General features: G+C 35.1%; 1 protein-coding gene across 1 annotated transcript in view; it reads left to right on the top strand.

Moving 5' to 3' along the window:
• The window catches only part of LOC145683352 (trypsin-2-like), a 275,021-nt gene that overhangs the window by 245,735 nt on the left and 13,361 nt on the right, over positions 1-15,925 (top strand). The window contains exon 5 of the mRNA XM_081754690.1: positions 5,938-6,116. Coding sequence (XP_081610816.1) covers positions 5,938-6,116 — 179 coding nt within the window. The remainder of the gene's footprint in view (positions 1-5,937; positions 6,117-15,925) is intronic.

Here is a 15,925-nt window from a genome sequence, read left to right as displayed (position 1 = left end):
AAGTTTTACATATTAATGAATAATAGTGTTTTCGGGAAGACCATGGAAATATTAGGAACATACCTTGAATTACCTTAGAATGAGATCCGAGGAAGGTAGGGGAATTAATAACGAATTCGAACTATTTTAATAAACGTGACTGGACCACTAGGCCTGGCTTCTCTTTCGCCAAGTTGGAGAATCTACATCCTTGTTTGAATTAATTTGCACATTTCTAGTAAATATTGTTGGTCCGCACTGACGTTTTCAACTTTTGCGAATTCATCCAACCACTCAACATTTTTTGCCTGGTATTTACCAAGGACGTTTTTTCGGTCTTGTCGAACTCTTTGGATGGGTTACGAAATAGCTTTTGGACCCGATGCTCACCAGCCGAATTGTCTTAAATAACGAAGCGGCACTTCATTTGCGTGAAAAAGGCACACGGTCAATTGAAGATCTCGATATAGTTTTTTAAAATAATAATGAGACCCTTTAAATCTTCCATTGTTTATTGGTGTACGATTACAGACAGTTATTACTAACGTGGACAGATCAGTTCTGTTTCCATCCAGAAATTCGTACAAAAACGCGGCGATGAATTATCCACTACCAGACTTCGCCATGATGTGGCTCAACTATGTTGAACCTGGTTATACCCTATCATTGAGGGTTCTTCTTCGATTTGCCGTCGACACCAATGTTTTCCTTCCTTTCGCTTGGGTTAGGATCTCGTAATTTCTTCCATCGAAGAAGACTCCTCTATCATATTTGCTGGATATGTCGTTAATTTCTTGTATAGGTTCGCAAAGTTTTTTCTTGTCCCTCCTGATCTTATTTTTTTCAATAAGAAGGTTTTTGCGCCCCATTGAAATGTCTCCTGCATCTTGAATTGGTGCACTAGCGATCATTGTAACTGCCCGGACATAACTGCGTTTAAATGCAATACGGAAGTAGTAAGGCGAATGGTGCGTTTGATGACCCTAGCGTCTCAATCCGTGTGTAGGCCGGCAAGTCACGACGGGTTCATGCGTTGTACCTTGATTTCTAACATGGAAACTCCAACATTAGGATCGAAATAAAGACGACGCCATGTAGAAAGTAGAGAAAGTAATTGAGGAAGCTAGCATGTAAGTCCATGGCTGAAAACTAAACAGGACGGGAGCGCGGAACTAAACGTAGGTGGAACTCGAAGTGCATTCAACTACTCGTGGTAAGTTCTGGATTATTTTGCCCAAAGTATAAATCATCGAAAATGTTGATAATGAATGTACCGAATTCCCTATCTTTTATAATAATAATAATAAGAGGGGAAAATAAAAACAAAATAAACCCTAGGCTTAACAATACATCCATTTTATACATACATATAAGAAACGCAATATTCTTGCCTTAAACGTTGAAATTTAGTAAATTTAAACGGAGATCTGCACATAAGTGGGATTTGGGAAGGTGAACTACAGAGAGTTCGAGCTGCTTATTAGGCTGAATCTAGCAAAAACGGTTTTACACAGTCAAAAACGTTAAATATATTACACTTTATGAGTATTGCATACATTTTCAATAAAACCACGATCCAGCACATGATTGCATTGACTAAAAATTCTAAAAGAAAAGAAAGATGACATATTTTGCCCCATAAAATAGATGCTTTAACCACTTAGCCGATTGATTTTCGAAAACTGTTGAAAATCCCTAATGTTTGTGTGTTCATCAACATTATAATAACTACTGAAAATAATAAAATTGCTAATTGAATATTGCATTGGGAAATCTTTGGTGTCACAACAGCTACACCGCAACATGGTGGTAAATGATAGCAAATGTTATATTACACTATTCTTGTGCAGTGCATCACTCAACTGCGTGAGAGAAGAGTGAGACGGTCATTGCTTAATATTCACATTTGCTAAATGACCGCAGATGTTGAATTATATTTTATCAAGGAATTAGTTTATGTTGAATAGGCATGATGTTCATTGAAACACAACGAAACATCTCCGGCTATATAAAAGGGTGTCTTAGTATCCTAGTAAAGCCTCATTACCAAGAAACAAAATCTAGACTGTAGGATGAATATGGGTTACTACGTCTCACACAGACGAATATCAAAACGTTAACACTAGCACACTGTAAAACAGAGAAAAGTTACTGTAGTCTATAGAGTCAACGAGCTTTCATAATGTTTCATAATTGTTGGAAGAATCTGTGGATAATACGCTTATTAAGGTGTTTGCAACAAATTAACAGGGTTTGTGGTTCTAAGTTAGGAATATCAGGAATCATTCGACAATATAAAATTGTCTGAACATCAGCGGCCATATTCGAGCCACAATCAGAATTGAACTAAATCATAGTGTCCCTTACAGCCGTTTCATTAGAACAATACTTTCTTGTCATGGGCACGGGAGGTGCTCCTTAAGATCCTGCATCACGGCACTACAATGATTCTGAGTGAAATTTCACTTTAATGCCGAGCGTAACATGAAACTGCTGATTTATTCTAATCTCTCTTTTCTACAATGATTTTACTTTGCCATTAGTTTTATACGCCATCAAACTTTTCACTTCGACTTTCACCAAATGCACTTGTTAACTTTATCACAATCGCATCACTAAATTTAACCCTTTGAAATGAGAGAAACAACTTATTTTATACTATCACCGTTTCAGCTAACCTCACATTCTAGTGCTACTACTCGTCACGTAGTAAAAGTGTATGCAGTGAAATATCAGCACTATTACTAAAGCAATGTGATTGCTGCCCTACCGTTTGCTAACTTACGTATTTGGCTCTCTTCAAACTCCGGATGTATCTATTATTTTGAAAACTACTGCTTATTATTTTACTTCAATCATACATTTAAAATGTAGAATTGAAGTGAGTAGAAATTCGCCCAACATTAATAATGAGTCTGCGCTTCTCCATTGAAATTTACTGCACGTTAACTATTACTTACACTGCGACTAAAATTCGAATTAGAACGAGAATTTTAATTTTAAAGTAATACTAACCAGCCGTTGTGTAGATTAGAGATTCGAAATACTAAGAGTAAGACGTCTGAAGGATTTGCTTAAATACTTTAAAGTGTATATTAATTTCAAACATGTGTGGCAAATTTATCTAATGTAAAAATGAACATATTATATACTCCACTTAAATATTGTACATTATTTTACGTAAATACTGGTAATCGGTCTAGAACTTATATTATTTGTTCCATACATTCAAAATGCTATAATTCCGTGTAAAATTTTATTGGCAGAATTGTTCTACTCAAGTGAATGTCTTAGATAATATACGTGAAAATGGAACACCTACTAGTATGATTGCAAACAGAATCGCGATGCGAGACACAAGGATTTCTTCTGCGGAATGATTTTTCGTTTAAAATACGAGAGAAATTATGAAAGAGAGTGTTTTTTTATATTTCTAGTCATTAACTGTCTCAGAGCGAACGATTATAGTAAGAATATCATTGTAAAAAATGTGGACGATTATTTATTCACATTCACAATATATGTAACATTTTCTACATTAATAAAATATTGGTTGCAATAAATTGAGAATTATAGACACCTGTTCGCATCTGAATATCAAGTTCACCAAGAGGTTAAAGAAGAGAGAAAATACTGAGGAATGAAATCAATTTTCCAGACCTTGTGAACCATACCCTTTTTCATAACATCTCGTTAGAAGGTAAAGTGATCTCTTTATTATAACAATAAGAAAATAGACTTTCGATTGACTGTTTTTCCTTTCCATTGCATGGGAAAAATTCATGTTCCGAACACGATAACTCAATAATGTAGTATAACGAACTGGGCCTTAATATGAACAGAGTGTTCTTGTGTTGTTTCAAATTTTATAAATTGGGATTAATTAGATTTCACAATTAAATTGTAAAAGATTGCGTCAAATAGTCTCAGTTGACAAGAACGTTTTAGTTAACTCCGAGCAACTAGTCAGATACCTTTCATGTTTGCGACTACGCTGAATTATAGTCATGACTAGTGATGTTACATGGAAAATTTTCCGCGGAAAATTTTCGATTTCGGAAAACTTTATGCTATAATTCTCCGGAAAATTTTATGCTCTAAAAATATCAGTAACCAAATAACAATTATTCAGTAATCATAAAAGTGATAGAATTCATGTATAGAAATGTTAAGAATTAAAAGATCGTTTAAAGAATAGAAAACTCTCATGGCTCAGACAATTTTCAGTATTATGTAGGAACAAGCGAAACAATTTACCATGAATCGAATATTTTCTATCTTCTATGGAAAACTTTTATCAATTTGAAACAAAAAGTAAAAGAAGTTTTTCTGAAACGGAACGTTTTATTGCTCTGTAGAAACAAGTGAATTGAAAAAAAATGAAATCAAATCTTTGAGTTTTACGTCCCACGTTTATGCCGGTTAGGCTAAAGGAGACGGTGATGATGAGTAATGAATGAAATGGTGGAATGAAGACAGTGGGAGGAAACGGGAGAGCGTCGAGAAAACACACGCACACGGTGTTTGTCCACCGCAAAGTTCACTTGGCTAGGGCGGGGATCGAACCCGGGACCCCAAGCACCAGAGTTGAGCGCTCTACCACTGAGCCACCGCGGCCCCAACAAGTGAAATGAGTTTTCATAGATCGGAAAATTTCCATTACAATGTAGAAACAAGTGGATAAAGGTTTTCATAAGAGGGGATATGATATATAGTGCTGTTAGGTGGAAATTTTCCACTATATTTATCTGCACAATGAGCTACAAAATTGAATTTCTCCAGAGGAAAGTTAGTCAGCAATAAATTATAATTTTCCAATTAGCTTTCGGAAACCGGAAAATTTTCTAACATTTTCAGTTAAAAAGTAAGAAATTACGAAGTGTTTCTCTCTCTCTTTCTGCAAGCTCATTCGTTGCTATGCGGTTAGGATACGCGCCTTTGGCATGGGAGACTTGCTTCGATTCCCGGCGGGAGTTAATGTAGCTCGGATTCCACGTTAAGCAGTTAGTAATGTCTAATATAGCCTCGCTGCTGAAAGAGACGATTTCTTTTTACATTTTAAATATTGGAATGGGATATTTATTCTCTACGAACTGGACGTATGTTCCCTGCATTTTACACACACGCACACACGTACAGAGTGAGTGTGTGTGTTTGTGTGTGAGAGAGAGAGACAGAAACACTATGTAAATCTTGACTTCCGAAATTAAAATATTAGAAAATTTTTTGTTGCCCGAAAGGTTATTGAAGAATTATAATTTATTGCTATCTAACGTACCTCTAAATAAATTGAGTTTTTTAGCTCAATGTGGAGTTAAATGTAGTGGAAAATTTTCCATCTAGCATTACTATTTATAATACCCAAAATTGTCCGTCTTATGGAAAGTTTATCCACTTGTTTATTCATCGCAATGAGAATTTTCCGATCTACGAAAATTACAAATTACTTTCACTTGTTTCTACAGAGAAATAAAATTCATGATATGTTCCTATCTAGTCTGCTTAAAATTTAGCAATGGTTATCATGCGGAAATAGTTGTTAAAACTCACACGCTTGAGAAACTGCCCTTCTTTTTGCTATTTCACCACAGACGTTTCACACGAATATATTATGAGCGTCTTTGATAACACAAGATATGTTGAAAGAAATGACTGAATGTTCATCGGAACCACTATTAGCAACTAGTGAAACACAATCTCAATATTATACATTATTGTACCACCTCCTGTCAGCGATTTGCGTTTGTGCGTCATTCTGTAGCGATTTGCGTTTCACTATGGGTTATTAAGATATTAATTTACATTATGAACAAAATTATAAAAGAGGTGCAAACGATTCATATTCTATCACTGAAAAAGACTTCATATCAAGTTTCTCTAATGCATATTCATTTCAATTTGTGGTCTCAGGTGATTCAATGGTTTGCATTTTAAAGCAATAATTACTGTATTTTTAAGGAACAATATGCACAGTTGTTGGATGGGGTCGTTTAAATGAGTACAAGGATGCAACCATTTTACAAAAGGGTAATATGACAGTGAGACCATTCGTCGACTGTAAGGGCAAACTTAAATATTACTCCCAAGACATCCATATATGCCTTTTACCAACTACAGGAAGAACAAATATTTGTAAAGTAAGTATTACACACTGTAATTCTTCATGTGTACCTTTGATAAAATTTGGAACTACTAGCTTCCTAATATTATATAATTAATGTATTTATTTATTAAATTCTGGTAACTCTAAAGGGGTCAAGATGTTTATGAATTTTATAATTTGCAGATTAGAAGATAACATGAAATTGCAAGTTGTATTCCTAGGGCCAGTTTCTCTATATGCAATATATATTATATCAAAGAATTTAATTTTAGAAAGTAAATGAATCACAATATGTGTTGAAATCTTTGCCACGTGTGCGAAGTCTTATATACATTATGGGGTCAAACTTCTATTCTCTTCTTCCGCAACTTAATTACATTTTACTCTTACATAATGATTACTTATGATATAGAAGTATTTTGTCAATTATAGCCCGCACTCATTTTCCTATGATATTAAGAGGGGGTGAGGATAGAGTTTGTTTTCTTCATATACTACAGGTTTAGAATGTGAGGGTCCATTTCACGCCTCCTTTCTATGGCATATCAAAAGATGTATACATGCAAGATTTCCACGTATTTGACACAGTATGTCGAATGTTATATAACGGTCTTTCTACAGTAGAATATTGAAGAAGAGGAGGAGAAAGACGAAGAAGAACAATCAGCTTTCCTATCAAAAGAAATGTCAAGCGTTTCTCCTGTGTGTCTCATAATTCTTAATACGCATAACTTTCGCAGTATTTATCTAAAAATATGAGTGGACTTACAGAGAAGAAGATAATGGACAAACTATTACTGAGCGATAGTTAAGATGATTGTACTTATCCAGAAGACGAGACACAAGACATTGATTCAAATTCTAGCAACGGACGTTATTATTATGAAGATAAATCAAGTAATGGAACTGACAGGTATGACTACACAACATTAAATTTCTGATTCCATTGAGGAATGCAGTTGCACAAAATAAATATTTCATACACAAATACCAACTTTCGCTCAGAACTTTACAAATGCAAAAATATGTGATTCTTATTATTAGCTTTGCCACCGAAATGTACAATTGATATATTTCTTACTCCTTTCCAATTCGACAAGACAATATTGAATACAAATTTAGAGGGTGAACTTATTGAACAAGAAGAAAATTGCATCGTAGGAAATCCATGCTTCTAAACTAACTGTCATTGTAAGCCTGCTTTTGCTTGCCGGTCTTGAGAGAAACTGGGATGTACCAATAAATTAAATGTCCATTGATCGACATTCAAACCCAAAATTCAGGGTAACAGAGGTGTATCTAATTTACTGACCAACATATCGTCCCTTTCCGGCATTAATGCAGTAAGCGACATTTTGAAAAGTTTACAGGAGAGCCGAAAAACTGAAATTTTGATGGTTTTTCCTGAATAACTTTTTTGTTTTCTGGACTATGTTCGTAAGAAAAATACAGCTAATATAATTAAACAAGCTCCGTTAAATAGGACAGTGACGTATATAATAACTTAAAAATATTCACTTATTTTGGCGCTTAATTCATTTTTGCTTACAAAATTTCTAACAAATCAATGCTTCAAACGACATTCATTCAAATGTACTAATGCATTAAGGCACACGGTGTCATAGTAAGATTGCGTTAAGCGACATTTAGGGGAAAAATAAATGGTAATAAATTGCTGATTCGTTAATTGAAGAAAGTTAATTGTATACTGATCGGTAAAATACTGAACACTTCTTGAAATAATGCTGCTTAAAATAAATTTGGCAAGAAAAATGCTTTGGCTTACCTCTCCTTTATATGTAAAAATTAATCTAATCTTCTGAATAGTTAAGTTAATAATAACTGACACCATTATTTAGTTTTCTCATTTATTTTTTAGCGTTGTTTTTAATTTATTAAAGCTTAGAATATTGCACAACTCTCATTTTTGACAGCAAGAAAGGTTCCTCTCACTCATGTTTCTTAGTACTGAAGATTTGGGCTGCCAAAGTTGACCGATTCCTAAAAGAACCATGCTTCCATAATTCATGGATGTTGCTTTGTTTTTGCCATTCTCATGACGGTAATCCACTCGGATGGACTTTCAATTTTTTTGATTATGAGATGCTTTCTCAATTTGACTATGCACACTGTACACAGGCATATATGTGTGACCTGGTACCAACTTATTGATATGGATTCGTTGTAAGTTTTGAATTTTTCAAGTTCATATTTCAACATGGCCAAAATATTTCTATTTTTGTATTGACCTGCACAGTTATCGCAATACAAGATTACAGTTGAAACAGTACCTCGTTCGTCCACTACATCTATATATCTCGAAAGGGTAGAAGCGATTTCATTCTAACCTCGTTTACCTTCGCTCTCACCCCATACATAATTGTTCTGCTTTTTGATTCATATATCGAGAGATTGTATACGGAATACTTTGTCTGTAGTACATAAGCATGGAATCGCCATGAGGTACGCTCAAAACTTTCTGCAAATCGAAACTCGCGACAAGTGTTTCTTCCTGACTACCACTCAAACTCTGCTGTTTTTTGAAACAAGCTTCTTCATCTTCAATATGTTGGGTGTAATCAGCCTTCTCTTCTTGGATTACGTCTGTCTTGTTGGTAAAGGCGATGCATTTCTGGCACTTGTCCTTTTTGTGTCTATGAAACCCAAGGTTGAATTTTGAGTTAAATATATAACGAAAAACTCTTTCACTCACAGGAATATTTCCTTCTTCGTTCATTCCACGTGAGCAAATCGTATAGAGATAAGTGACGATTTTGAGATCCTCGGGAAGATATAATCGTGTTGTTTTATTTCTACAATAGTGGGAAGACACTACAGGAAGTCTTTGAATTAATTCAACAACGAGCTTCACATCTCGCTCGGATGTCGCATTGGGACGAACTGAGTGGCGTCCTCGACCATCAGGTTTTGCTGAGCCTTCAGTGGATTGTGTAACAGTATAATTCACAAACCTTTGTGAGGTATGTAACGTTGAGAGCAAGAATTGAAGACAAACTCTTCTATAGCCTTCACCTTCGTCAATAAAATACTGAAAAGATGATGCCCGTGGGCTCTCACCATGAATCCTCCTCCTTTTCACTGGAACTTGTCTGGTTGCTCTTAAGATCCAATTCCTTTGATCATTCGGTTTTAAAGACCAAAAGTGTCTAAATAAGCATTGGCGCCTCTCTTCCGTAATATCAGAACATTTATTTGGGCAAGACTTGCATTTGTTTGGTTGTACGGTATTTGTTTCTTCTCCATTCTTTCTTGCCTGTTTCTGTTGTAAGCTTGGCCACTTTGCTTTAATCTTTTTTCTCTCTTTTTGAATAATTTTCTTTTTGATTCTCAATCCCTTTTCCCCTACGATGTTCTTTTCTAGTGTAAAAGTAATCTTTCTTCTTACAATCTTCCTCCGTTTCCTCATTGCAACCATCACCTGAATTCGACTATCCAGCTGAATTTAATGAAACCCTTTTTCTCTTAACATATAATATACCTAGGTATATTCATCTGATGAGCTTGGTGTTTTGTCCAACCATTCTATTGAGTTTTAGGAAGGACAAGCCTGGTTAAATATGATATCATCGTCAGAGAAATAGTCTAAATAGCTCAGTCCCAAATTTGTTCTTTTTGTGAAGTTCTGTTTCTCAGCGAAATAATGTTAATCTCTTTCTCAATTCTTTTCTAATGTTCTCTCTTCATTCGGGTTTAGGGTCTCTTCCTCTACTGCTGTCTCCTGATGTTTGTTTGGGTTTTTCTTCCCTTCTTCAGTCTTCTCCTCATCCTGGTTTAGTGTCTCTTCCACTGCTACTGTCTCCTGAAGCTTGTTTGGGTTTTTCTTCCCTTCTTCATTCTTTTCCTCATTGTGGTTTAAAATCTCCTCCACTGCTACTGTCTCCTAATAGTTGTTTGGGTTTTTCTTCTCTTCTTCAGCCTTCTTCTCATCCAGATTTAGGGTATCTTCTACTGTTACTCTCTTCTGATTCTTGTTTGGGTTTTTCTTCCCTTCTTCTCATCCGGGTATAGGGTATCTTCCACTGATACTCTCTTCTGAAGCTGGTTTGGATTTTCGTCTCTTCTTCAGCCTTCTTCTCGTCCGACTTTAGGTTATCTTCCACTGCTACTTTCTTCTTATGCTTGTTTGGATTTTCCATTCCTTCTTCAGCCTTGTTAACATCCGGTTTCTAGGGTATCTTCTACAGCTACTTTCTTCTGATGCTTGTTTGGGTTTTCCTTCCCTTCTTTAGCCTTCTTCTCATCCGGGTTTAGGGTATTTTCCACTGCTGCTCTCTTCTGATGCTTGGTTGGGTTTTCCTTCCTTTCTTCAGCCCCAATTTTCATGATCTCACTCTTCAAACAATTAACTATATTGGAATATGTCCCGTTTGGTACCCTCGGCTTCATGACTTGTTTTTCAACTTGCTGTTTGGTGTAGATTTAAAATCTTCCTCCCGCGTGAAAACTAAAACCAGAAAATAGCAAAAAAAAAAAAAAAAAAAAAAAGAAAGAAAAAAGAACCGACCTAAAATGTGATAAAAGTAATATTTTTTGTGGAGTGCAAAGTAATAGTTTTAAAAGCTTTGACTAGTAGTACCTTCTGCCTACTAAATAAATCTGACTTTTGAAGTTGGCAGAAATCTTACATCCATTAAATAAATTAGGTAGCTTTGATTTCCATTGACCTAAAAGGTCAGCTATAATTATTAGCACGTGATAGTGTAAGTCGAAGCTTTAGGAAAATATTAGTCTGCTATTTTTATCACGCTCTTTGAAATCGGTTTAATTTTTATATAATTAACATTGGCAATTCGTTACCTGGCCGGACGGATAAGGGCTACTTGCCTGCCTGCCAAACAGCATTGGATAGGTCGAACGTGAGCACGAACCTTGTGCTAGCCAGTCATCCAAACTGAAGATCTCCGTGATATTTTTCAGTCTTAACAGGCGAATGCCGGGACGGCACTTCTGTAAGGCCAGAGCCGCTGGCTTTCCACATCCTTGCCCTCTATTCTTCTCCGGCCTGACCCTTAGTTTCCTAAAGGTCACAACTAAGTGACATTGCTAATTAGTTACTAAAAGAACCTTTCTTAACAGCTAGATTTTATATGCACAGAACGATCATTACAATAGGAATAACCGCCATCAAATATCAATAACACGTAACTTCCACGTCATGAGCATGTAACATAGAAGACGCTCACGGCTACCGAACATAGTAGAATGCAGCTGATGCCCGTTATGGGCAAACAAAATTATGTGAGTAAATTTTGACTAGCGAAAACTGTTGGGGCACAAATAACTGCTGCCAGTACACCTGAGACAGTCGTACTTGTGGGATGTTCAAACGCTAGTGTCAAGATTTTACCAACAGTGCTCATGACGGTCAGTCATCCGCCAAGCGATCACACTTGGATCAGGTACGTGCGGTGGGCAGAAAATGAACAACGAATAGCACTATTGTATCTCACCACAGGCGTATGTCAAGGGAGGAATTGACGCACCAGTACAATGTGGGCCAATAAATCCTACAACAAATTTCAACAATGACCATGTGACATACCTTACATCGGTTAGGGTAACATAGCCGTAGACCAACATTATTACAATAACACAGAAATAACACACGGCTGACATGAACAAAAGCAAAGGGATCATTGGACTATGGATCAATGAAAGAAGGTTATCTGAAGTGGTAAGTCCCGGTTTTCACTAAACCATGTCGATGATATTGTTGGAAACAGCATGAGTATACGTCTCCGGGTTGCAACATGATAATTCAAAGGGACGGTGGCGGTGCTGTTTATTGTCTGGGTCTGGGAAGTGATGCACAAGTATTTCTTACTCGATTAAACTTTTCGTGCCCCATACCTCCAAGTCCAAGAGAGCAGAAAAACGGAAGGTGTCATCGGGCTGCATTTTTACATAATGGTTAGAGGAACATGAAAATGAGTTTTCAATACTACTCTAATATCTAAAATTGCCAGACTTAACCCTATTAAGCATGTATGGAACATGCTGTGATGTTCTGTGCAATGTGCTGCACATTGTCCAAATATGCACCACTTGCAGGAACTGCTGCATCATAGATGGTTTGGACTGAACCTGCAGAATACAAGGAGTATACCTTGAGGAATCTATTCATAAGCGTTTAAATGCTTTGATTACCCAGAATGAACACACTATTAGATAAGTGTCCCTAATGTAGTGATCGTTTAGTCTTAGTGTATAAAATAATCATTCCTAATAACTTGTCAACAACAGGGATATTTTATATAACATGTTTACTGAATTTTAACGACTCTTTCATCATCCCGTAAGCTGAATAGTGTTACCTAATGCAAAAAGCTGCGCTGAAATAAGAATTTTCGAAGATATTAAGTGGACAAACATAAAATACATGCACACATAGAGGCATCCTAAAAAAATGAATTATTGAAGTCCTACGTTATTTTCACTGTGTGAAACCGGGATATTGTTCTGCACATTTCCATTTAATTGATAGAATGTTTAGAACACACTTTTTTGTGATTGTTTATATTTTACCTTGACTTTTATCCAGTTGTACACAGGAAGTTTATTAAATACTGAAAAATATGTTCACGAAACTTTGATACCGGCATTTCAACGATCTTCTCAACGTTTTAAAGGCAAAGTTTAAACTTCTAAGACTCATTCATATTCTTTAAAAAAATCTTCAGTCTACTACGGTGAGTATTAAGCCATTTATGTTGAAAGTAGTTCCCCGCAGATCACAGGCGTATCGATCCTAGCAGGAAAGTCTAGGATGGATACGGTCATGTGGGGTTATGGAACGCTCCATCAAAGGGGTCCTTGCATAATTGACATACTAAAGTTAACTGTAAAACAATGAATAAATAATTTCTAATAGTTCTTAATATAAACTTACTCAATAGGAAAAACAAAATCTCAGTTTAAATGTATATTTCTGACTTCAATGCAAATATTTGTGGAAGTGGATGCAACTGGTAAAAATTAATGTAAAAAAATCATAATTATTTTCATGAATTTTGATTTTTCTAAGGATTTTCTAGACTTTGGTTTAGGTAAAGATTATGCCCCCTAGGCCCGCTATTTACATCTAAGCTACACCTATTTACACCTAAGTCTTCTTTTCTGCCCGAGAACAATTACCATCGTTAGGCTTATATTCACACAACGCCGTTGCATGTACTGTCTGCGAATAGTTTGTTGTTTAGGATTTTAATTCAACTCGCAGAAGCGTTTTGTGCTAAGGTTAAGTAAACATAAATTTGCTTTCCCCCACCTATTGTTGAAAAGGACGCATATGTACAATAATTTTACCATTCTCCCTGAAACCATTAAAATAACACCGAGTATTTAATACACACCAGGCTCACTATGTAATTTCTGTTCCTATTTTGTTGACAAGTTTTGAAATTATTATATTTATTATAAATGAAAACGAAATTATTGATTTTAGCCTACTATTTAGTGAAATGATGTTAAAAAATTGATATCTGAAACCATACAGTAAAGGGAACGGAAACAATAATTGTGAAAACTTGCTAAAAGTTGCTTCAAACCTTACCATTGTTTTCCTCTTGCATGGTCAATATAATTGTCACTTGCAGTCTACTGGGAAAAATGTATTAAACGCCAAGCGTAGAACCTCTTAGCTCCTTCCCTCTTACTTGCTCGCAACACACTATTTTTTCCCAATAGGCGCTCTGAAGTCGTGTAAATTGGACGCTTGTGCAGCTTCGAAAGTTTTCGCTAAAGAACTCCTGCACCGAAATATGAAACCTTAAAATGAATTATACGACGTTACGCACTGTTATTGCAAGTAAAATAGCAGTAAGTAGCTATAACAATATTACCGTTTACTTCAGAAGTGAGGCTGAGAGCCTCTTACGTATATTTTTAACATAGCAAAATTGCTGTAAGGAAAAGTATTTCTTCTTAGCAGGTAAATAGAACTGCAACAAATACTGGAAATCATTGATATCATTACACCAAAATTGTTTCAAGCGACTCAGAACCAACTTCAATCTGTCGCTTACTACACTTTTGCCATGAAATATTGTAATAATCATGATCATACCACATTTATTTGCTCCAAGCACGAAAATAATTTGGAGTTTGAAACAATCTAGACTACAAGTCAGTTTCTTCGTTTCATCGGAAACATTTATGCAGTAAATACAAACGACTGAGTGTTACTTACGACATTTTTGCCTCCAGCAAATATAATTACACCCGTGTAAGCGACATAGCTATCTCGGCAACGGTTAAAGATAGAAACCTGGCGATTAGACCATTCGATGTGCCTTAAAATTCTGAGCCAAAAACTGCAAAAAAGTCAATTTCGAAAAAAATGTCGCTTACTGCGTTAATGCCGGAAAGGGACGATATATCCCTGACCATGAAAAACAACAAAAACTATAATGAGACAGACAAAAATCTACACATATATCAACATTAAGAACAACGAGGTATTTACTAAAATCATAAAAATGTCGGGATAATTAATACTTTATTATTACGAAAAAAAATATGATAAACATTTGGCGACCACGGAAACTATAGTGGTCACCGACACCAACCACAAATTAATATTAACATTGAGGGTCGCCAAACTTTTACCGAAAATAAAAAAAAAATATCGTGATATTTAATATATATTTATCGCGAAAAATATAAAAAAACAAAGATAATATTTGGCTACCACCCATTGTGTAATGAACACGGACAAAAAGCTATACACAAATATCAACCTATACTAGCCCAAAGTATTTGCCGAAAATCATAGAAAATGTTGGGATATTTAATATATTTATCACCAAAAATTATGCAACATATGAAAAACATTTGGTCACCACAAAAAATTGTAATGGCCACCGAGGCCAAACTCTAAAGAAGTATCAAAATCTACAATGTAGACACATTTGCCAAAGAGCCATGAATATATCATGATATTTATTATATCTTTATCACGTAAACCATCAACGACATGATTAAAAAAATTGGCCACCAGCCAAACTACAATGCCAATTTAACAAACTTGACATAAATATCAACTCTAAGGGCGCCGACATATTTATTAAAAATCAAAAAAGAGATATTTAATTTATTAAGAGACATATTTATTAAAAATTAAATATCGTGATATTTAATTTTTCGTTATCACGGTAAACTATCAGCATTATGAAAAAAGAATTTGATTACCATCTAAATTATATTTGTCACCGACAGCAACCTCGACACAAAAATCTACCTAAACTACCCATGTCTAAATTTTGTTACATATTTACTAGAAATCAAAGATATATTTAATATGCCTTTATCCCGAAAATTTATTTAAAATGTGATAAAAATTTGGCTACCATCAAAATTATAATGACCACCATCGGCAAACAAAATAGAAATATCGTCTTCCATAAAGCCGACATATTTACTAAAACTCATTAAAACATCGTGATATTTCATATATCTTTATCACGAAATTCTGTCAAAAATATGAAAAAAATTTGGCCACTACTCAAACACTACTGGTCACCGATACCAAACTCTAAACTAATATCAACCTAAAGGATCGCGACATGTTTATTCAAGATCATAAATATTTCATGATATTTAATATAGTTTAATACAAAATATATCTAAAATGTGACAAACATTTGGAAAGTTAAAATGTCTAGTTACATCAAACTTTACACAAATATTCGCCTATACGACCCTCACATGTTTGCCGAAAATCATAAAAGTATCTTGACATTTAATGCATCTTCATCACCAAAAGCTATCAAATAATTATTTCAATATTGTCACCACTGAAAATCTAATGAAAACTGACAAAAA

Source organism: Thermobia domestica, chromosome 4, assembly GCF_964235325.1.
Source record: "Thermobia domestica chromosome 4, izTheDome1.hap1.1, whole genome shotgun sequence".
In the NCBI taxonomy this organism is placed as follows: Eukaryota; Metazoa; Arthropoda; class Insecta; order Zygentoma; family Lepismatidae; genus Thermobia; species Thermobia domestica.
This window is presented reverse-complemented; position numbering and strand designations above follow the sequence as displayed.